The sequence below is a fragment of the Martes martes genome, assembly GCF_963455335.1.
Source record: "Martes martes genome assembly, chromosome: 17".
In the NCBI taxonomy this organism is placed as follows: Eukaryota; Metazoa; Chordata; class Mammalia; order Carnivora; family Mustelidae; genus Martes; species Martes martes.
In genome coordinates, this window is record NC_137905.1 from 12,654,816 (window position 1) to 12,678,879 (window position 24,064).

The following is a 24,064-nucleotide window of genomic DNA, read 5'->3' on the forward strand; positions in this document are numbered from 1 at the left end:
TTAGTAATAATATTGGCTACAACTTTTTGAGCTCTATATTGTGGGCCAGGCACTTTCCCTTATTATTTTTTCTGGTCCTCACAACTATATTTCACATTAGAGCTCCTCCTCGTCTTCAGGGGACGAGAAGAATGAGGCTCAGAGAGTTAAAGGACCTGCCTCGTCTGCAGGGGAGCAAAGATTATAACCAGGTCCCTTCTTATCCCAGAACCCTTGCTCCTAACCATTTTTCAAGACTGCCTTCTTCTCTGGGTAAGAAAGATTCTGAGGCAGGTAGAAAGCAGCAGGAAGAGATGCAAGAAGAGGCTCTTAGATTTCGGAATACCCTGGTCGTGTATAGTTCACCTCTACACACAAAGTTTTTTGGTTTTGTTTTTTCCCCCCAGTCACTGAACAGGCGACATACTCTACCAGCCATCTTGGTTGTGGCAATCCCGATTCCTCTTTATTTTTCTGTGACGACAACCAGGGGAATGAGGCAGAGCCGTCCAGCCCAGGCTTTTCAAGGAGCTCCAGCAATTTCCCCGGCAAAGAGCCTCCGGGACCCAGGGCGTGGGCTGCTTCAAGCGCAGCCTCCTCCACGGCTCCGCTCCCGGCTCGCGGGTCTGCGCCGGCCGGGGAGGGGCTCGGGCCGGGCCCCAGCGGGCCCCGCCCCCTCATTTAAATACGCGGCGCCGGCGGGTGCGTCGAGCTCGCCGCGGACCCAAGATGGCGGCGTGTGGACGTGTACGGAGGATGTTCCGCTTGGCGGCGGCGCTGCAGCTGCTGCTGCTCGCGGCGGCCGGGGCCCAGAAAGTCCCGGGCCAGGGCGGCCACAACCAGGGCCAGGGCCCCGGGGCCAACTTTCCGTCCTTTGTAGGGCAGACTGGAGGCGGCGGGCCGGCGGGTCAGCCGCTGCTCCAGCTGCCTCAGTCATCTCAGCTCCAGCACCAGCAGCAGCAGCCGCAGCAACCGCCTCAGCCGCCGCAGCCGCCCTTCCCGGCGGGTGGGCCTCCGGCCCGGCGGGGCGGAGCGGGGCCCGGAGGGGCTGGCGGGGGCTGGAAGCTGGCAGAGGAAGAGTCGTGCAGGGAGGACGTGACCCGTGTGTGCCCCAAGCACACCTGGAGCAACAACCTGGCGGTGCTCGAGTGCCTGCAGGACGTGAGGGAGGTGAGGAGGCGGGACAGGGCCGGGAGGGCCAGGCCTGGTGCGGGCCCGAGGGTGTTGCCGGCCTTGGAAGCCGCTGACGCCGGTCCGCTGCTTCTCTCTCTTCCTCTGTACTGCGCTCGCTCCTTCCCTCCCCGTCTCTAACTAGCTCCCCAGCGCATTCCGAGAAGAGGACCCCACCCCCCACCCCTCCTTCCCTCCCTGGTGCTGGGGTCTGGGATTCAGACCCTGGCTCCTGGCCGCTGTCTGCGAAGGCCCAGAGCGTGTTTATGTTTGCTCCGGTCTTTTGTGTGATGCTCTAAGCACAGTGGCTCCTCGCCGAAGACCTGCTTAGAATTTGGCTATTTGTTTCGACTTGGACAGTTCGTAGCAGCTCTTTTAAACATGAAAAAATGGTTGGCGTACTTAAGCTGTTAAGAAATGATCTGTTTATTGGCAGTAGATAACGTTTGTTTAGGTAACTCAGGTTCTGTTCTGATGTCTATTGTAGTCAATACCGAATTCTCTGTCTCTACCCCATTCTTTTGTAATTTAGCAAATTCCTATTATCAGATATGGTGTTGAAACTGATACATGTCCTTTCCCCCCCCTTCATTTATTTTGATCAGTTCGTAGTGAATCTCAAGCTATTACCCCAAGTTAATTAGAGTCCCAAAGCCTGAAAAGTTGGGACAGCAGTCGAAGCTGTAATACCTATACAGTATTTGTGATTGGGTTGTGGGATCTTGCCTTTCTGACGTCTGAATATGATTTTAGTAGTACCTTTTAATGAAATCTAGATTTGATATTCTATAATGTGAGTCAGTTAACTGACATGTCTTCTCTAGATTTAATGCTGCGGACTTATTTGACAATTCTCAAAGTTTGAGAGCCACTCTGGTAGGGTTGTGGGGTTTTTTTGTTTGTTTTGTTTGTTTGTTTAAGGTTAGGTTATAGAATTAGACCTAAAGGTTAACAAATAGAATGAAACTGCTGCTTGATACAGTTTTGTTTGGGAAATTGTATCATCAGAATTGCCTAAGATGTTCATGACCATGGGAAGATCACTGGTTTGTAGAAAATTGCTAGTCTTGGCAATATTTCCCCCACTCCACTTGCCCTCCCATCCACTGTGATACCTGCTCTAGTATTCTATACAGAGAAATTCACAAGGGGAAGAGACATACATAATCTGAAGACAGAAAGGAAATTTCCTGAGCCAACAGAAATATGGGACCGCAGATGACTTCTCATCTACAATTTGAAGACTAGGATGATTCATTGTTACTCTTTATTCTTCAGCTGCTTCTCTAGTAGATGTAGCTGAGATTCTTAACTGTCAGGATTTTTGGAATTTTCTGTTTGGTATTTGAGGATATATAATCGATGTTGTTCCCTCAGAGTAAGACCCTAATATTGGTGATCAAACACTTTGTTAGTGGTTTGTGGCAGAAGTAGGATGTTATTAGGCAAAGTGGCAAAAAGTGGCCAATGTTCAGATACATGTCTCTTTCTTTGTGTGCTTAGGAACATTTGGAAACCTCCACTTACAGAAGCAGGCTTCCTTTGTCATGCAGTAGAAGTGTGTAGCAGCATATGTAATCCATAAATAACAGATTTGATCACTTTTGGAGTCTGTTTAATTTTGTGGGTACTGTCTTGGATTACTTAGTGCAAGGAAACTGGCTTGAAAATGGAGTCCCTGCTCCACATTTGATTGTAAGATTCTCAGCAAGGATACTCTTTCAGTAACTACATTTTTTCTCCTTTATGGAGATGGGTGTTTAAATTCTTTGAGCGTAGCTACCAGGTCCTATATTTCCTTTGTAACTTTCCAGAGTACCTAATTCAGTACTGAGACTCAATAAATATTGCCAACAGATTGAGGTTAAATATACTAATGAAGTCAGTTTTATATTCCACAGGAAGAAAACGTGTTATGTAAATTGGAGGTGGGGGTATTTTGGGGACCAGACCTTTCCAAATTTACAGTTTAGTTAATTTTCCTCTAATTTTATATACATATAAGTTGAAAAAAGAGTACCATGAACGACTGTGTATATTCTTCAGGAGGTGGAACTATTTTCTTTTCTTTCTTTTTGTTTAAATTTGTAAGTGGGCTCCATACCCAATGGGTGCTTGAACTCGCAACCCTGAGGTCAAGAGTTGCATGCTGTAGGGACTGAGCCTACCAAGCTTCTGGAGGTGGAGCTGTTTTTAAACTTTTTTTTCTTTAAAGACCGCAAAAGAACATTTAAATCCACTCAGTTTGAGAATTAGTTAAATCTGATTTATATGTTTGAAAGAACATACCTGAATTAAAGAAAGAAACTGCCTAGGCACATTTAAAGTGAAATTATGGAACATGTTTTGCGTTTGCTTTTTGGTAACTAGTACTGTTTGATAGGGAATTTGATATAATCTGCTTCTATATCCCTTTGGGTTTTCTTTGTTTTTTTGTTTCCTTCTTTATCCCTTTGGATACTAATTTGGAGAAGACTGTTCTCTGTGTACTTGCTATTAGAATTATGGAGAGGCAAAGCATGTGAGTGTTTAAATGGTAGTAAACATTTTTATTTTGAAACAACATGGGGTATATAGTGTTAGGTTAAGTCTTTTTTTTTTTAAGTTTTATTTTTTTGTCTTGTTTTAAAGATTTTGTTTATTTGACAGAGAGAGAGAGACAGCACGAGAAGAGTGAGCAGCAGACAGTGGGAGAGGGAGAAGCAGGCTCCCCGCGGAGCAGAGAGCCCCACGCAGGGCTCGATCCCAGGACTCCAGGATCACAATCTGAGCCTAAGGCAGATGCTCAGGCAACTGAGCCACCCAGGTTCCCCATGTTAGATTAAGTCTTGAGCTCAAATATTTTAAGATTGTCTCTACTGTAGTGCTCAAAGTTATGTAGTAGTTCACTTACAAACTTTAGTATTTATGGTTACCTTTAAATAATTACAGCTGATAATTTCAGTTTGTCTCACATATCATATCATATGCCAACAAATTAAAATCTGTAACTACAGTAAACCTGAATATGGACTATAGTTCACAGCTTTCCCTCAGTCACTTTGGGTGCTATTTTGAAGGTTGTGTGTCATGAGAGGGATTTTTTTTTTTTTTGAACCCTTTCAGATGAGTCATGCTTTTTAAAAGGTCGAGTATACCCAGTGGGTCCACTGTTAAATAGTAGATGTAATAGTAGTAATGATGGGATAGTAGACCTTGTTACATGTGTGTGTTACATGTGTTGTGTATATACATGCGTACATGTATGTCAGGTTACACACATGTATATACATACAGAACTAGTAGTAGTGCTAGTCATAAAAAATATAACAAGAATGTATAAAGGTCTGGGCGCCTGAGTGGCTCAGTCGGTTAAGCGGCTCAGGTCATGATCCCAGGGTCCTGGGATGGAGCCCTTCCTAGGGCTCCCTGCTCACCAGGGAGCCTGCTTCTCCCTCTGCCAGCTGCTCCCCCTGCTCATGCTCTCTTACTGTCAAGTAAATAAATAAAATCTTTAAAAATAAATAAATAGAATCCATAAAGGGAAAAAAGGAAAATTATACCCTGGGCTATTTTAGCAGGTGGAGGAATAATAATACCAAAGAAAGAGAAAGTACTGCTATGTAGTTAGTAGTTAATATATTAAGAGATAAGACATGCTTTTTTTTTTTTTTTTAAGATTTACTTATTTATTGACACAGAGAGAGACAGCAAGAGAGGGAATACAAGCAGGAGGAGTGGGAGGGAGAGAAGCAGGCTTCCCACCAAGCAGGGAGCCTGATGCAGGGCTCGATCCCAGGACTCTGAGATCATGACCTGAGCTGAAGGTAGACCCTTAATGACTGAGCCACCCAGGCACTCCAAGATAAAATATACTTTATGTTGAGAGTAATTTTAAAATACTTATGTATTTTTGACTGAAATGACTGGTATTATCATGTGTTTAGAAGTTCAGATGGAGACATTGGTTTCTTGGGAGGAGTTTATTAATGATGTGCAGTTTTTCTTAGGGCTTTTTAAAAAATCTGTTTTTGTTAGATTTTTTTTTTAACATATTTACTCAAGATTTTATTTATTTGAGAGGGAGACAGAGATAGCGAGAGAGAGCAAGAGTGGGGAAGAGAGGGAGAAGCAGGCTCCCCATTGAGCAGGGAGCCCCATGCGGAGGCTTGATCCCGGGACCCCAGGATCATGACCTGAGCCAAAGGCAGATTCTTAATGACGGAGCCAGCCAGGTGCCCCTGTTCTTGTTAGGTTTTAAAACAAAAAACTTTCTAATATGAAAAATTTCAGGTATGCACAGAAGTCGAATAGTATGGTGATTCTCTCTGTATGTATCACCCAGCTTCAACTGTCTCTATGTTTTTTTGTTCATTTGGCATAGGACTTGGGAGACTGGCATATTTTAAAGCAAGTCCCAGATGCATGTCATTTCACTTGCTCTTTTTTTCTTTTTTTTCCCATTTCACTTTCTAACTACTTCGATGTGTATCTTTGATAAGGACTTAAAAAGATAAAACAATGTAGATATTTAAGATGTACTATTTTATGTATCAAACAGGAATTAACATTTAAACATTACAAACTATAAACCCAGTTTCTTTCTTTTTTTTTTTTTTAAGATTTTATTCCTTTATTTGACAGAGAGAGAGACAGCGAGAGAGGGAACACAAGCAGGGGGAGTGGGAGAGAGAGAAGCCAGCTTCCCACTCAGCAGGTAGCCCGATGTGGGACTCCATCCCAGGACCCTGGGATTATGACCTGAGCTGAAGGCAGATGCCCAAAAACTGAGCCACCCAGGCTCCCTATAAACCCACTTTCAAACTCACAGATGAACATTTTTATTACTCTATTCTTTAAAAAATTTTTTTTATTTTTGAAGATTTTTATTTTTCAGTAATTTCTATATCCAACGTGAGGGCTGGAACTTAAAACCCCAAGATCAAGAGTCTCACACTTTGTCAACTGAGCTAGCCAGGTGCTTCTGCTCTCTTCTTAACCTTTAATTTAACAGTATCCTAAGATCATGTTTTGCACTCTCTATATTATCTTATTTAATTTTTTTAAAAAAGATTTTATTTATTTATTTGACAGAGATCACAAGTAGGCCGAGAGGCAGGCAGAGAGTTGGGGGGGAACCAGGCAGGCTCCCTGATGAGCAGAGAGCCCGATGTGGGGCTCCATCCCAGGACTCTGAGACCATGACCTGAGCCTAAGGCAGAGGTTTAACCCACTGAGCCACCCAGGCGTCCCTCATTTAATATTTTTGATAGTCCTGTGAGGTGAATGTCCTGTTATCTTAGTTGAGAAACAGGCTCAGAGAGATAAAGTAATTTGTCTGATGTTATGTCCTGAGTTGTAGACCTGGTGGTATTCAGTAAGTTCTCTTTGATTTCAGAGTCAGACACTTTGCAATCTACTATGGATGGTTTCAGCTAGGGAAATTGGTATGTGACTGTTGAGAATGCCAGGGGTTCAGAAATGAACACAAAAAATGAGAAGAGTTGCCTGGAATTAGAATCCTCTTTTCTTTACTACTGAGAACAATTGGGTAGCTACAACTCCTATGTACTTGAATATTATAGATTTCTCAGGTAGACAGACCAGCATTATTAGACAAACCTAATTTAATTTCTAGTTTGAGCCCATCATGAGCAGAATTTCTGCTTAATGAAAAGATTTTCAAATCCCATCTTACCTGAGGCAGGATTTATACTAGTATATGATGGAAGAATTTATATATATTTCCCTACTGTTTGTGTTGAATCCGTGGAACAGCACAAAGAGGGAACTAGGACTAGAGCTGGCACTGCCATTAGCTAACCATATGACTGTGGGCAAGTCTTTTCACTACTTTGAGTTCTGGTTTCCTCACGTATTTAATGAAAGATTTAGGTAATAGTATAATTTCTAAGATCCCTGTTATTTTTTTTTAAAGGTTTGTTTTTTAGAGGGAGAGAGAACATGTGTGTGAGTGGGCAGGAGGAAGGAGCAAAGGGAGAGTCTTTTTTTTTTTTTTTAAGATCTTATTTATTTGACAGAGAGAGAGATCACAAGTAGGCAGAGAGGCAGTCAGAGAGAGAGGGGGAAGCAGGCTCCCGGCTGAGCAGAGAGCCCGATGTGGGGACCTGAGATCATGACCTGAGCCGAAGGCAGAGGCTTAACCCCCTGAGCCACCCAGGCACCCCAAGGGAGAGAGAGTCTTAAGCCGACTTTGCTCTGAATACAGAGCCCAGACATGGGGCTTGATCTCATGACCTGACTGAGCTGAAACCAAGAGTTGGATGCTTACCCCACTGCACCACCCAGGCACCCAGTAAGATTCCTGTTATTTAACCTGTATAACTTTCCTATATTCTGTGTATATTTTGTATAGTTTTTAGGATTTATAGGTATAGCATCTCCTGATTCCTTATTCATTCATGGGAGGAAGTAGTGATGTGAATAATGCAAAAGAGAATTAATCCAGACATTGTTTGGCTTTAGGATATGTTATGATTGTTTTGTTTGAGCGCATGTGGAATTTCCTCCAATGCTAACTCTCAGTGGTTGGAAGCAATCTAGCCACAAAATCAAGGCTATTGATCCCTTATTATGAAGGAACACTAGTGCTTTAAGAACACCACTGCTTACAGTTGGTTTGATAAATGAGATTGTGATCAAGAAACAGCTATGACATGAGAGTGTTAATCTGTTGGTGCCATACAGACAGTAAATTGTTTAGGGCAATGAAAAGAGGACAAAATTAGGATTTAGACTTGAGTGGAATCCAGCTCTGCTACTCTTAGCTTAAAAGTTTTTTCTCCCTTGGGGCTCAGTGGGTTAAGCCTCTGCCTTTGGCTCAGGTCATGATCTCAGGGTCCTGCGATGGAACCCTGTATCGGGCTCTCTGCTCAGCAGGGAGCCTGCTTTCCCCTCTCTCTCTGCCTGCCTCTCTGCCTACTTGTGATCCCTCTCTCTCTCTGTCAAATGAATAAAATCTTAAAAAAAAAGTTTTTTCTCCCTTAAGTTGTGACTGTTAAACCATGTCATAAGTGAAGATATACATAAATTCTTGAGTTTGATGTGCTACTTATATTTTTCTAATATACATTAAACAAAATATATGGCCATAAAAGTATATAATACTAACACCATCTGAAATTATCTTTCTTACTTTCTGTGGTACCTGCTTTGGAAAATACCAAGACTGGATTATTTCTTAAGATCCTTCTAGCCCTGATACTTTGTGATTCTGTGATATGTAAGAATACAGTTATGTAAAAGAGAATGAAAAGAGAATGAAAAGCACAGGTGAAAAGGGGAGATACTTTAAGAAATTTAGGGGGTTGTACTGACTAAAATAGAGTTTGAGAATTTTTTCAGAGTCCAGATTATGAAGGGTCTTAGGTATACCACTGGCTCGTTCTCCAACTAAAGCCCAGAAATGGGGGTACCTGGGTGGCTCAGTGGGTTAAGCCTCTGCCTTCAGCTCAGGTCATGATCTCAAGGGTCTCAAGGGTCCTGGGATCAAGCCCCACATCGGGCTCAAGCCCCGCATCAGGCTCTCGGCTCAGCAGGGAGCCCGCTTCCCCCCCCCCTCTTCCTGCCTCTCTGCCTGTTTGTGATCTCTCTCTCTCTCTGTCAAATAAATAAAATCTTTAAAAAAAAAAAAAAAGCCCAGAAATGGTATATGTTTTTATTCCAACCTGAGACAAAAATATCCTTGCAGATAATTGGGAGTTACCTGTAAAATTCCACTGTCATTGATGAGAAATACTTCTCTAAGAAGTCTCTTAATAGAGTGCTTAATAGTGTATAGTTGCTTAATAATTCATTCTTCTTTGGAAGAAAATGAAAATACTTGAATAATCTAAAAGATGAAATGGTACATTTCTCTTCTGTACACTTCTCCTAATGTGTCCAAAACCAATTTAGTCAGCAACAATCCAGAAACAAAACACCTTCACCTGTTTATATAAGATACTTTTATATTTGAAAAATAAGCAATTAAATGGCTTATAGGATGTCATGCAAATTAATTTTTCTTCCTTCAGCAAACATTTATTGGATACCTACCATACGTAAGACACGGTGCTTAGTGTTAGAGGATATAAATGCATGATAATAGTTAGCATTTATTGAAGGCTTTCTGTGTGCCCCGTGCTAAGGGACCATATGTTTTCTAGGCATTCTATCTCATTTAATCAGAGATGTATCATTATTATTATTATTTAATGAGGAGACAGCCTTAGGGCCAGTAAGTGGTGGAATTAAGATTTGAAAGCAAGTCTGTCCAGCTACAAAATAGCTCATTCCTCTTCCATCCCTGTGGTACAGCCCAGTGTGGTAGTCACCAGCTCAATGTAGCTTTTGAGTATTTGAAGCATGAAGTGTGAATGGGGTTGTGCTGTTAAGTGTAAAAGACACACTTGATTTTAAAGGCTTGGTACAAAAAAACAAATTTAAGATACCGCATTAATTTTTTGTATTGATTACACATTTAAATGGCAATATTTTAGATATATTGGGTTAAATACATTATTAAAATCAATTTTACTTATTTTTTAATATGACTATTAGAAAACATAAATAATAGATGTGGTTTACATTTGATTTTTTTTTTTAAGATTTTATTTATATATTTGACAGAGAGACAGTGAGAGAGGGAACACAACAAGCAGGGGGAGGGGGAGTGGGAGAGGAAGAGGGAGAAGCTCCTGCAGAGCAGGGAGCCTGATGTGGGACTCCATCCCAGGACCTGGGATCATGACCTGAGCTGAAGGCAGATGCTTAACGACTGAGCCACCCAGGCGCCCCCATTTGATTTCTAATGGACAGCACTGATCTGGGAGAAGAAAAAGATATCTTTACTAAAAATTATTACTATAGGGGCACCAGAGTGGCTCAGTCGGTTAAGGGGCTGCCTTCGGCTTGAGTCCTGGTCTCGGGGTCCTGGGATCGAGCCCCGAGTTGGATTCCCTGCCTGGTGGGGAGCCTACCTATCCCTCTCCTGCTCCCCCTGCTTGTGTGTGTGTTCTTTTTGTCAAGTAATAAATAAAATCTTTAAAAAAATAAAGAATTAATATAAGTTATAAAATAGTACTGTAAAAGAAGGAAAAATTAAATGCTAGGGCACATGCTAGAGGAAGTGGTTGGGAGTATCAGAAAAAAGCTTGTCAGTACTTTCCATTCTTCTTAAAGAGTTGATTGTTAATATCATGAGATTCTTTTTTTTTTTTTTTTAAGGTTTTATTTTTCAGTAATCCCTGCACCCAATGTGGGGCTTGAATCTACCACCCTGAGATCAAGAGTTGCATGCTCTACTGACTGAGCTAGCCAGGTGCCCCCGTATCATGAAATTCTTAATTTAGCTACCTTAAAATGCTTTCTAATCTGGCACCATCCCCATGCCTAATTTATGAGTTGTAAGGGGCGCTCCTTCAACTTGAGAAGAGCAGTACTCATAAAACTGGAAGTCAGTAAGTGGTTCATCTTTATTTGGTTGAATTATAGAAATTGGAAACTTACGAAGGAATCTCAAGTGATGGCCCTCAGAACTGTGCCAGTGCTAACTCTTTTATCTGCATTAAAATAGAGTGTGGAGGAACAAGAAGTGTGGACTGGAATCTAAAAACAATGAATTAAGAGAACCAGACATCTACTTTCATTTAGCTGTAACAACTTTACTGAAATTAGAAAATTATGTTAGATTGAATGCGTAGTATTTATAGTACCTTCTAATGAAGAGGTGAATAACATGTGTCCCTCTTTGTAGGGGGAGGAGTCATAGTGAAAGTGAGTGCTAACTTGAATTCCTGGATCTGTACACTTGTAAAATAGAACAAACTCTTAAATTGTTTCTGTGTTCCGTAAAAATAACAAATGTGATATATATTTAGAATGATAAGTAAGATAAACAGTAAATTGAAATTATGTGGGGGAAAAATTAACCAGGAGAATGTGCATACAAGCTATAAATCAATTCAAATGCAAAGTAACAACAACAAAGAAGGAAAGAAAAAAAATGTTTAAAGAAAGATACAGAAGGTATCTAGGAAGGTTTCTTTTATAACTTAAGTTTAAACTAGAAAGAGCCTGAAAGTCAACAGAATTCCCAAGTTCCTGCACTGTCCAAATCAGCTGTGTAATGTGATAAGCAATTGAAGTGGACAGAAGCTTCAAGGAGGGAGAAGGGGATGTAATGGAGGGTTTTAATCCTGAGCATATCTGCCGTCTGTTAATTAGTACCATCTGCTGAGCATACCTATTTAATGTAAGCAGTAAAAATCAGAATCACAGTCTTGGATTCAAATCCCAAATCATTTATCACTTACTGTGACCTTGGACAAATTAATCTCTTCAACCTTCAATTGTCTATAAAGCAGATAATTTTCTATAAAACAGATAAACCCACTCCTACAGGGTTATGGTGAGAATAAAAAATTTTTAAATATGTAGACCCTGCATCAAATTGCATTTGCCCATAAACGGTCTTTCTCTTCCCTTTCTCTTTGTTGTTTCAGAGGAAATGATTCAAGATAAGGTTTTGTGTTCACTGTGTTAAGAGAAATGTGAAATGAATGTAACGTGCCATACCTTTTATATAATACTTCCTAGGTAGGCTCCTTAATGAAAACTTCAGTTGAACTTACTTGAAGAGTAAGATCAAGAACATTTATAGTCCTTATATGTTAATTTAAAAAAAAAAAAGAACATTTATTGTCTTTTTTTTTTAAGTTTTCTTTCAGGATTTTATTTATTTATTCTTTAAGTAATCTTTACACCCAGTGTGGGGCTTGAACTCACAACCCCTGACATCAGTAGTCGGATGCTCTTCTGACTGAGCCAGCCAGGCGCCGCGAGAACGTTTATAGTCTTTAATGAATATTGAAAATGTATGCACTTTGAGATTATGGAGTGCAAAGGAGTGATTCTCTGGGTAAAGGAATTCAGTTCTGCCAAATGTTCTTTAGTTCTCTTGGCCTAAATGATGCCTAAATTTGGAATATACTGCCTATCAGACAAAGGAAAGTCCCGTTTTTAAATAGAAGAGGAAAAGAATTAGTTCTTGTATTCTGAAGACAGCATTACTTAACGCAGATCTTCCCTCTGTAGAATGGAATGACTAAGAACATAGCTTTTTATTAGCTGAGAAAAAGAAGACATTGATTCTTTTTGCCTCTTATAAAACCAGATAAATATAAAAATCACTGGAATTTTCCAAAAGATTGGCACCTTTTCATAGAGAAAGGAATATGTTAGGACTTGATATTGCTAAGTTTGGAACGTTCTCTGGTGCATGAAACAATCTATATTAAAAAATCAATACATAAATTAATCATACCTTAAGGATAGTGCAAAATATTTTCAGTATGCAAGCCTTCTTTCTGAGGCAATTAGGCAGCAGAGTTAGTTTTGAATAGTTTTGAAATAGCTAAAACTCCACAGTCTCAGACTGTTAGAACTGAAATAGATTCATTAGGATCTCCCTGTTTGCCATGTGTATAGATAAAAGTTTTTGGTGTGGCTGGTTGTTGTTGTTGCTTTATTAGTATAAGAAGTTTCAAGAAATTATACTGTTGTATATTGATTTCCACTTTTGGAAATAGGTCTAAAATAGGAGAAATTAGAACAGTGAAAACAGAAATCAGAAGAGATTGGTGTGGCTCCCTTCTTCTTCTGGAGACAGATTTACATTTTTTAGTGCCATGATCTCTGCCTCCTTCTCTGGCTCTTGCCAGCTCCTGCAATATCCTGCTGTCCCGTGTCCCCCACCCTCCCCATATGTGGTGAAGTGTTATAGGCTTCCAGAGAGCACCACCTTACAGCTTGTGAGTTTACAGAGTTGTTGTTGTTGTTTTTACAGAGTTTTTTAAAAATGTAAATAGTATTTGTTGGTAAAGATTTTATATTCAGTGATTCAGGAATTTTCTGCACCTGCATGTTATTCATTATCTTTCCCTTTGCATAACCCAGTGGCCCTCTGCCACTCCAACTCTTCTTTGGGCATGGTTTTCTGGCTACATTGTTTTTATTAGATTGAACTGTAAGAGTGACCAGTATTTGGTCATATTTGACTTATAAAACCAGCAATTTCATGTGGTTCAACCTAATAGTTAAGATTTTCAGTAAGTGATATCTGCATTTGCAGCAATTCCATTGTTTGCTTTTTTGTATCATCTTGAAATCTACAGTTAAGAGCGAGGAGATAGGATGAACTTGTCATTTTAGTGGAGAGCTTCACCTTGGGAGTCTTCCTAAAATTTTTTTTCCCTGAGCTTTTTATTGGATTTATCTGCCCCCAGGACCAAAAGAATAGAATCAGTCTAGATTATCTTACACTTTTGCTCATCATTTGTAAAGTATTTACTGAGCACTTACTGTATGGGTTAATTAACAAGACTGTCTGGCATAAAAAAGGTAACTTGAAAGTTTTGTTTCATATAAAATAATGTGTTCCAAAAAACTTCCTTAACTCTTACAGTAGTGGAAATGTGGAACCAGGTGCAAATATCAGAAAGGACCTTACCCAAATACACTTATTGTTTGTTTGGTTTTTTTTAACAGTTTTTAAAAAAATGAGTATTGGGGGTGCCTGGGTGGCTCAGTGGGTTAAAGCCTCTGCCTTCAGCTCAGGTCATGATCTCAGGGTCCTGGGATCGAGCCCCGCATCATGCTCTCTGCTCCATGGGGAGCCTGCTTCCTCCCCTCTCTCTGCCTGCCTCTCTGCCTAGTTGTGATTTCTCTCTGTCAAATAAATAAAATATTTTTTAAAAAATGAGTATTGGCTCAACAGTCTTCTCCCTCAATATTTAATTAATCTGAGTCAAGTAAGTTGCAATCCAATATGTGATTTATGGAACCCTTTTTTATGTTATTTGTATCTCTTGATAAAGTATACAATAGAGTAGAAATTTTACAGATTTTACAAATTTTACATATAAAAAAGGAATTAGATGGATTGTGATTTGCCCGAATCACATAAATATTAAGAAAAAGAGCTTGGGGGGTGCCTGGGTGGTTCAGTGAGTTAAAGCCTCTGCCTTCGGCTCAGGTCATGATCCCAGAGTCCTGGGATCGAGCCCCACATCCGGCTCTCTGCTCCATGGGGAGCCTGCTTCCTCCTCTCTCTCTGCCTGCCTCTCTGCCTACTTGTGATCTCTGTCAAATAAATAAATAAATAAATAAAATATTAAAAAAAAAAAAAAAGAGCTTGAGGCACCTGGGTGGCTCAGTGGGTTAAGCCTCTGCCTTTGGCACAGGTCATGGTCTCAGGGTACTGGGATCGAGCCCTGCATCAGGCTCTCTGCTCCGCAGGGAGCCTGCTTCCCCCTCTCTCTGCCTGCCTCTCTGCCTACTTGTGATCTCTGTCTGTCAAATAACTAAATAAAGTCTTAAAAAAAAAAAAAAGAAAAAGAGCTTAGACTCCAATCCAAATCTTTTTAAATATAAAGCCTCTTTCTGTGTTACCACATTGCTTTTCTGATAACTTTAACATTTATACACATATACATATTTTTATTTTGTTTTTTTATAACCTTTCCCATTTTTATTTAAATCTGTCAACAAATATTTGAACATATACTATGTGCCTGTTGTTTCTTCAAATAGTTTTTCTGTCCCTACTCTTCCTGGGCTCTAGTTTTACAAAGGTTAAATTGCTTGCTATTGTCTCAAGTCTTGAAGAGATGTTCTTCATCCTCTCCTCCCCACTGACAGTTGATTTCTTTCCACACTCAGTTTCATTGTGGATAGTTACTATTGCTGTGTCTTTAGGTTCATTGATCCTTTCTTTTGTGACTTTCAGTCTGCTATTAAAGCCATCTAGTGTATTTTTTTTTTTTATATTTTATTTTTCATCTGTAGAAGTTTGATTTGGGTCTTTTATATTACTAAGTGCATGTTTTCCTCTACAGTTTTTTTTTTTCCCCCAAAAGACTTTATTTTTAAGTAATTTCTACACACAGTGTTGAGATCAAGAGTCAGAGCCAGCCAGGTGTTGCTTTCTTCATAGACTTTTTCCCTCCTTTTCTTTACAGTCTTGAGTGTGTTTATAATCACTATTTTAAGGTTCTCATCTGCTAATTCCATCAGTCGTCAGTTTCTTGGTCTTTTTCTAATGATTAATTTTTCTTCTTGTGGTCACATTCCTATTTCTTTGCATGTGTAGTAATATATTTTTTTTAAGACTTATTTATCTTAGAGAAAGAGTGTGCTTGCATGAGTAGAGAGAGGAAGAGAAGCAGAATCGCCGCTGAGTGGGCCTCAAGCTCATGACGCCCTAGATCATAACCCCAGCCAAAACCAAGAGTCTGGTGCTTAACCAACTGAACCACCCAGGCACCTCTACATGTGTGGCAATTTTTTATTGGATATTGGCCACCATCCATTTTACATCTTTGAGTGCTCAATTTTGTTGAATTCCTTTAAAGAATGTTGGATTTTGTCTGGCACAGAAGTTGTATGCAGATCAGTTTGAGCCTTTTGAGGCTTGCTTTTAAGTTTTGTTAGGGTAAGTCTAGAGCAGCCTGTAGTCTGTGCCTAATTTAATTCTGCTACTAAGAAGTGACTCTTCTGGGATTCTACCCAATGTCCTGAGTTATATGAGGTCTCTCCTTTCAGGCTGGTGAGAATAAACTGCTCCCTGCCTTGTGTGAGCATCAGGAATTATTTGGTCTATTTGCTTTTGTGTTTCATTTGCCCCCACACACCCATAGGATAAGACAACACTTGGGGATCCCTCTGCAGATATCTTGGGTTCTTTGTGTAGCTCTTTTTTCTAGTACTCCATCTTGCAAGTTCTAGCCGCCTTGAATCCATTGAACTCTGGTTTCTCTCCTCTACTCAGGGAGAATACTAGATTCTGTTTGGGCTCCCCCATCCTGTGCTACGGTCTAGAAGCCTCCTCCAGGGAGTAAGTTGGGGTAGTTCTAGGTTCACCTTGTTTCCCTTCTCTTAGGAATCATAAGCCTATGCTGCCTGTTGTCCAGTTACTGAAAATTATTTAATATATTTTGTCTAGTTGTTAATTACTATGGGGGCAGTTCTTGTAATAACTGATTCTTCATATGTGGTAGTAGAAATCGCCATCGCTTGAATTTTAACTTCTGACCTATCAAATGGGATTGAGTGGGGAGAATTTGTTAGAAAAGGAGATCATGATTTATTAAAATTGTAAATGTATATATCTTTTGACCCAACAGCCCTACTTCTGAAACTTTATATATGACACTATGATTAATGTGTAGGAAGTATTTTATTGAGGATTTTTTTTTTTTTTGGTAATAGCAAATAATTGGAAATAACCCAACACCCTTCAATAAGGGAGTGATTCAATGTATTATGTGTATTCATACAATGAGCTATTGTATTGCTGTGGAAAGGAGGTGTTTACATCAGGTGTGGAAAGATCTCTAACATCTCTTATTAAATTATTAAATTATTTGCTTATATTTGCATTAGAATGCTCTGGAAGGAGATAGAAGAAACTAGGCTAATAATGGGGGATAAAAATGGGTGGCAAATTTTCCACTATATTCTTTATATTTTTTATTAAAAATTTTTTTGAGACAGTTATGTGTTATCTACTTGACATTTAAAAAATTAAGGTGACAAAAGATCTTTATTGCCCTTTGTTGACAAAACTGCTTTAGCATAAGAATGCCACAGGTATAATTTCATTATGTGTCAAGGGGTCGGCTTCTCCGTAACTGGGTTGAGCGAAGCCTTTCACTAACTTAGAAGATAAAGATTTCCTTTCAGTTTATGTATTATTTTGGGCAAAACTAACTCCCCATAGTAAACCCCAAAATATCAGTGGCTTAACACAAGAGAAGTTGTGAGAGACTATTAGCCTCTGGTGATCCAGAGACCCTGGTTCCTCCTGTCTTGTGCTTTTGCTTCTCAGGGCTTCAGAGTCTTGTGCTTTCACACTGGAAAGTCAGAACCCCTGCCTGCCTGCCTGTATGTATGTGTGTATGTATTTATTATCCTTATTTCGCTCCCTCTCTTTCTTCCTTCCATATAATTCACATACCATAAAATTCACCTTTTTAACCACCTTCTCTTGAAAGCCCTGGCCCTGATTGACTGTCTCGCTCACATTCCACTGGTGAGAACTCTTCTTGTGCAGCACCTAGCTACAAGGGACTGGGTAAGCACTCCCAGGGAGTTTGGCATTGTGAAAGGGTAGCACACGATTGTAGCAGACAGCTAGCAATCTCCATCGCAGTTGTCTGGGGAAGTCAGGTCAGGTTCATGTGCCAGCCTTTGATTTGTCACATTAAGGAGTTAATGTTCCTTCCCATTTTCTCTAGGAAGGTGAATGTTGCTGATAAATAATCAGGTTTTTCTTTATGTGTAGAAGGGGAGATTCTTTCTTGTGATCAGTTTTCTGTGTTACAGTCTCTTTGATTTACAGTATGGAAGCAGTCTCAGCGATACATATTGATCTCAGTTCTAATTTTATAATAACTTGCTGAGGGCCAATATCTTGTGTCCTGTCCCTTGTCATTAAGCTCCAAGCCCTAGGTTAATCAACAACAGTTTCCCTTCTTCCTCCCTTTCTTGGTGCCATGTGGGTTTTTTTGTTTTTTTTTTTTTTAATTTTATTTATTTTAGAGCGTTGCAAGTGTGTGATTGGAGGTGGGCAGAGGGTAAGGGAAAGAGAGAGAATCCTCAAGCAGATTGCCCACTGAGTGGGGGATCTGACAGGGCTCGATCCCATACCTGAAGATCATGACCTGAGCTGATACCAAGAGTTGGCCGCATAACCAACTGAGCCACCCAGGCGCCCGGTGCCATGGCTTTTAATGCATCCTTCCTCCCTCCTTTTTCTGGCAGCCAGTGGATTCTCCTTTTCTTCTGCATTTGCCCCTGCCTTTAAAAGGACTTTGTTTATCCTGTTTATTGATGAAGGCTTTTTAAGTTCTGTTCTTTGCTGACAGCATATATATTGCTAGAACCTAAAGTTGTTGGCTTTTGAGGTAACCCATTCTTTTACGTTGTTCAAAAGGGACAAGGAGATAGAGTAATATTTATTGGGCAACTACTATGTGCTTGTGTATGTTATCTTGTTGAAGCACTACTGTTTCTAAGAGAGCTATGTAGTTTTGGCCCCCATTTTATTATGAAAAGTTACAAACATACAGAAAAGTTTTAAAAAATTGTATGTTGAAAATAAATCATACATGGGACACTTATGTACTCAATCACTGAGATTCTACCATTAACATTTTACTCTTTTTACTTTATCAGTAAAGATGTTAGTTTTAAACACCTAAGTGTTGGGCCTCTGGGTGGCTCAGTGGGTTAAAGCCTCTGCCTTCGGCTCAGGTCATAATCTAAGGGTCCTGGGATCGAGCCCTGCATTGGGCTCTCTGCTCAGCAGGGAGCTTGCTTACCCCTCTCTCTCTTCATGCCTCTCTGCCTGCTTGTGATCTCTCTATCTTCAAATAAATAAAATCTTTTTAAAAAAATAAACACATAAGTTTTGTGAAAAATTGTATTCCATGTCAATTTTAGTGCATAACTTTTATTGTGCTTATTAAAACAAAACATCTTCCTACTTCCAGAACTTAAAAAATCTTGTATCTTAGTAGAAAACAACTGCATTCTGTCCCTCCCCCCCCCCCCCACCTTAAAACCCGTATCTTTTCTGATACCGTCTGCTTCATTCTGCTCTGGTGAGCCAATATCCTTAGACTTTCCTTTATTCCTCATGTTTTTTGTTTGTTTTGTTTTGTTTTGTTTTGTTTTAAGATTTATTTATTAGAGAAAGATTGGGGAGGGGGATGGGCAGAGGGATAGAATCTTCAAGCAGACTCATCAACACAGGGGTGGATCCCGTGACCCATGAGATCACCACCTAAGCCAAAACCAAGAGCTGGTTGCTCAGCTGATCCAGCCACGCAGACACCCGCTTTTCTCCTCAGTTTCTGAAGAATTTTTTTCACCGTTGCCTGTTTCTGGATATGTCCTTTCCCTTATTATAAGTGTCAGTTTATATAACCTAAAAGGAATTCCAGATGCTTTGACGTATACCAAAGTTGGGAAATGGAGCTTTCTCCTGAATGGCAGACACTGTAGCAAGGCATGGCAAGCCACATTGGTAGACGTTGGAACTTTTGCTGTTATGCATGAGAGTTTAACAATGCCATATGATGGTGATTTGTAGATTGCAGTGAGATAATGATAGATTTATTCTTTAAGATAATTAGAACATATCAACTAGGGGGCCTCCTGGGTGGCTCAGTCAGTTAAGTGTCTGCCTTCAGCTCAGGTCATGATCCCAGTGTTCAGGGATTGAGCCCCACATCGGGCTCCCTGCTTAGGTTAGCCTGCTTTTCCCTCTTCCTCTCCCTCTGCCCCTGCTTGTGTACTCTCTCATTCACTGTCTCAAATAAATAAATAAAATCTTAAAAAATAAATCTTAAAAAAATAAATAAAAACCATAGCAAGTAGAATATAGCAAAAATGGAGAATAATTCTTACTCTGAGCCAGTATCCTCCATCACTCAAAATAATTGTTTAATAATTTAGTTATAATAGTTTGTATCGGATGTTGTTGACCTTTTGAAGTGTTTAGTTTACTTTTTTAAAAGTTCCATTATTTTGTTTCTCCATTGGATGATTGAGAGATCAGTCTTTTGTGATTAAATTAATTCCATTGACATGCTAGAGTCTAGACATAGGTTTATTCTTGCTGTACAGTGCCTGTATTTCTTGGATTCAGAAGTTGGCTGTTAGCTGGAGGTTTCTAAGTCAATTTAGTATGATTGGATATATGTTAAAATGCTGTTGGTGTTGGTAATGACTCCTTTTTGCCAGAAGGACGTTTAAAATGTTGGATCCTGGTTTATTTTTTCTTTATTATGTGGTTAGGTTACAAACTAGAATACTTGTGAAATGATGTTGCTTGTTGAGGCAAACAGATTCATTTATATAATGTATAATATTTATACTTTTAGAATATTGGAATATTGGAATACCAATATTCCCCCCAAAATAGTTAATTTCTTTCCTTGTAACACTTCAGAATTCATCAGGTTTTCAACCGAGAAAATGAATGCAGACTCAACCATGGAGAATGTTTGCTATCAGCACAGAAACAAATCATTTAAGAAATAGTGTGTATAGTTTTTGCAACAAAATTTGGTCACTTTGCATGTATTCAAAGTGGTGAAGCCCATTATTTAGTATTTATTTGTATTCGTGTTTGAAATTTTTCCACCAGCAAACTGAATAATTGCTGAGCAAACACTTAAAGTTAGTCATTGAAATGGACTCTTAATAGCCAATTTGGGATGTCTTGCAACCTAATTTAGAAAGTGTTGTTCAGGCTGATATGCCTGTTCTGCTAGTGATGCTTTATTTATTAATGAAGTAAAGGAAAGTATTTATTTTAACTAAATATGACCATCATATAAATATTTTTTAAAACTTTGAGTCAGAAAACTGTAGATGCTGGGGTGCCTGGATGGCTCAGTGGTTGAGCGTCTGCCTTAGGCTCGGGCCATGATCTCAGGGTCCTGGGATTGAGCCCCGCGTCGGGATCTCTGCTCAGCGGGGAACCTGCTTCCCTCTCTCTCTGCCTGCCTCTGCCTACTTGTGATCTCTCTCTCTGTCAAATAAATAAATAAAATCTTAAAAAAAAAAAAAGAAAGAAAACTGGAGATGCTAAATTATTTTGTGCTGGTCAATTTGGTGAGCTTCAGTGTCTTTATAAAAATGAGCAATTGTAAGGAGTAAAGGTTAAGTGAGGTGTTATAGATCTGAAAGCATTTGTTGAACTAGAAAGCTTTCTGTGGGATATAAAGAATTCTACTGATAAGGATGTTCTGTGGAAGTTGGCAGATTATTTTGTGTCAATTTAGCATTACATGGAAGAATTATAGCTCTTTCATTCAAGGTTTGGAATGTTTTATGACCAAATAGTTTTATATTTTTATATTTTATTTTTTTAAAGATTTTATTTATTTATTTGACAGAGACACAGTGAGAGAGGGAACACAAGCAGGGGGAGTGGAAGAGGGAGAGCAGGCTTCCCACGGGGCAGAGAGCCTGACTCGGGGCTCCATCCCAGGACCCTGGGATCATGACCTGAACCGAAGGCAGATGCTTAATGACTGAGCCACCAGGTGCCCTATGAACAAGTATTTAAAAATTATTTTTAGATTATTTAAGGGAAGTATTCCCATTAAGGTATGATCAGTTAATTTGATATTTGTATGTGAACTTAGATTTGATTTAATACTTTGGATGAGAGACTCTATAGGCTGCTTTTTATGTCAGTGGTAAGAACTTAGTGATTGGGGCCTCTTGCTGTGATACTGCTTGAGGGTCTAGATCTCTGTATTTGCTTTGAGATTTTATACGAGGTGATTATATTAAGTACCATTTTTAAAGCATGTTCTTTGTTTATGCTACTATATCATTCTTTTTTTTTTTAGGATTTTATTTATTTATTTGACAGACAGAGATCACAAGTAGGCACAGAGGCAGGCAGAGAGGCAGGCAGAGTGAGAGGGGGAAGCAGGCTCCTCGCTGAGCAGAGAGCCCGATGAGGGGCTCGATCCCAGGATCCTGGGATCATGCCCCGAGCCAAAGGCAGAGGCTTTAACCCAATGAGCCACCCAGGCGCCCCCTCATTCTTTTTTTTTTTTTTTAAGATTTTATTTATTTATTTGACAGATCACAAGTAGGCAGAGAGGCAGGCAGAGAGAGAGAGGAGGAAGCAGGCTCCCTGCTGAGCAGAAAGCCTGATGTGGGGCTCAATCCTGGGACCCTGAGATCATGACCTGAGCCGAAGGCAGAGGCCCAGCCCACCAAGCCACCCAGGCGCCCCACTACTATATCATTCTTACACTCTTTCTCCTTATTTCAGTTTTGGGCCAATTACCTAACGTCTCTGGATTTAATGTAACGCTAGTGATAAAACACAGAATAGTTGGATTCCTTATTTAGTTCTTTTTTTTTTTTAAATATTTTTATTTATTTATTTGGCAGACAGAGATCACAGGTAGGCAGAGAGGCAGGCAGAGAGAGAAGGAGGGGAAGCAGGCTCCTTGCTGAGCAGAGAGCACGATGCGGGGCTCGATCCCAGGACCCTGGGATCATGACCTGAGCCGAAGGCAGAGGCTTAACCCACTGAGCCACCCAGGCGCCCCTCCTTATTTAGTTCTTATAGAAAAACCAAATTGGACTTCTTATTAAAAATTAGTGGTAAAATTCCTTCTGTCTTTTTTGAATTTAGGTATGGCGTGAGGACAGGTTTATTTTATAAAGTTTGAGCAGTGTGCCTGTTAAAGTGCTTTTTGTTTTGTTTTGTTTAGTAGTGTTTAATCATGAACTGAGGTCCATTTCGTTCTCCAAAAGCACTAAATTTAGCAAAACTCTTTGATAGTCTTCCCTTCCCTGCAAAATTCTGGGGTCATATTTGTGGTTTTCTAGTGGTGTGGTACCTGCCTGCCTAATGTCCACTTGTTTGTTTTTTTCCTAATTCAGAGTATTCTAGTTTTAATAATGCAGCTTTTTATTTGAGGAAGTTCTTTGTATTGAAACATGAATAAAATTACACAGGTATGGAATTAAATCACTTAGAAGTAGTATAAGTGTTTCAAAAATAAAGAATCTTTAAAAATTTGGTAATAGTTCTTTCTCTGTAGATCTTAACTCTATATAATGTGAAAAATCCATCTGGGGAAAACATACGTGCCATTAGAAAACACTATTTATTTTTATTTTTAAAGATTTTATTGATTTATTAGAGAGAGAAAGAGAGCATGAGAGTAGGCTGAGGGACAGGGGGAGAAGGAGACTCCCCACTGAGCAGGGAGCCCAATGTGGAATGTGATCCAGGGACTCTAGGATCAAGATGGGAACCGAAGGCAACCACTTAACCAACTGAGCCACCCAGGTGCCCAGAAAACACAGTTTAAATGATTGGATTTAAGTAATGAGAAACTAAGCCACTTGATTGTGTTACATACTACTATATTTCTAAAGATTTTAGTATCATAGCATAGTGACACATTTTGGTCAACTTTTTTTTATTTTTAAGTATGTGTTTTATATAGAAACAACTTTTTGAAAAGGAAATGTGCGGTTTCTTAAAGGTATATTAATAGATTTTTCTGATACTGAACTAATATTCATCTTTTTTATTTTTTAATTTTTTTAATGATTTTATTTATTGAGAAAGAGATCATGAGCAGGAGGGATGGGTAGAGGGAGAAGCAGAGTCCCTGCTGAGCAGGGAGCCTGATGTGGGACTCAATCCCAGGGCCCAGGGATCATGACCTGACCCACAGGCAGACGTAAGCGACTGAACCACCCAGGCACCCCATCTATTGTTTTAGATAGCAGAATTTAATTTGCCATAATTTTACTTAGAATTTTTGAGTCTGTGATCATTAGAATTTAAGGACAAATTTATAAAATGAAACTTCCTGAAACTATGATCAGTAAGAATATTACAAATAGTAATACTCATCATACCTTCTAAGAAATATATCCTAAGAAATGGTTTGTAAACCTATAGCCAACAAGGCTTTGTTAATTAATATTAGGCATTTGTGATGCAATTAATAGTAATATTTCCAAGGTAATATTACTGGTGGTGGTTTGCAAGCAAGAATAAAGGAGAGTGAAAGAGAAGAATCAGTGTTTTTCTAATACCATGGCCATTGGGAAGGGCTGCCTTGAGTAGCTGACATTAGTGTTCATGGCAGATTGAGCTCTTTAATGAAATGTCTGCGTAAGTTTAGAATTTTTTTTTTTTTTTGAGAGAAATAGGAAGTCAGTGAATATTATTGGGTAGGAGAATGGCATGTGAAATAATTAAGGAAATTATTCTTGTGTGCATTATGGATTGAAGTTAGGAAAATCTGAAGGAGCTCATTGAGTAAGCTGCTTTTGTAAATGGTGAAGTAAAGACCTGGACATTGTTGGGCTA

General features: G+C 39.5%; 1 protein-coding gene across 1 annotated transcript in view; it reads left to right on the top strand.

Annotated features, from left to right (window-relative positions):
* The first annotated feature begins 703 nt into the window (after nucleotides 1-703).
* The window catches only part of GLG1 (golgi glycoprotein 1), a 154,275-nt gene continuing 130,914 nt past the window's right edge, over nucleotides 704-24,064 (top strand). Inside the window, exon 1 of the mRNA XM_080828132.1 lies at nucleotides 704-1,149. Within this exon, the coding sequence (XP_080684258.1) occupies nucleotides 709-1,149 (441 nt within the window). The 5' untranslated portion in view covers nucleotides 704-708. The remainder of the gene's footprint in view (nucleotides 1,150-24,064) is intronic.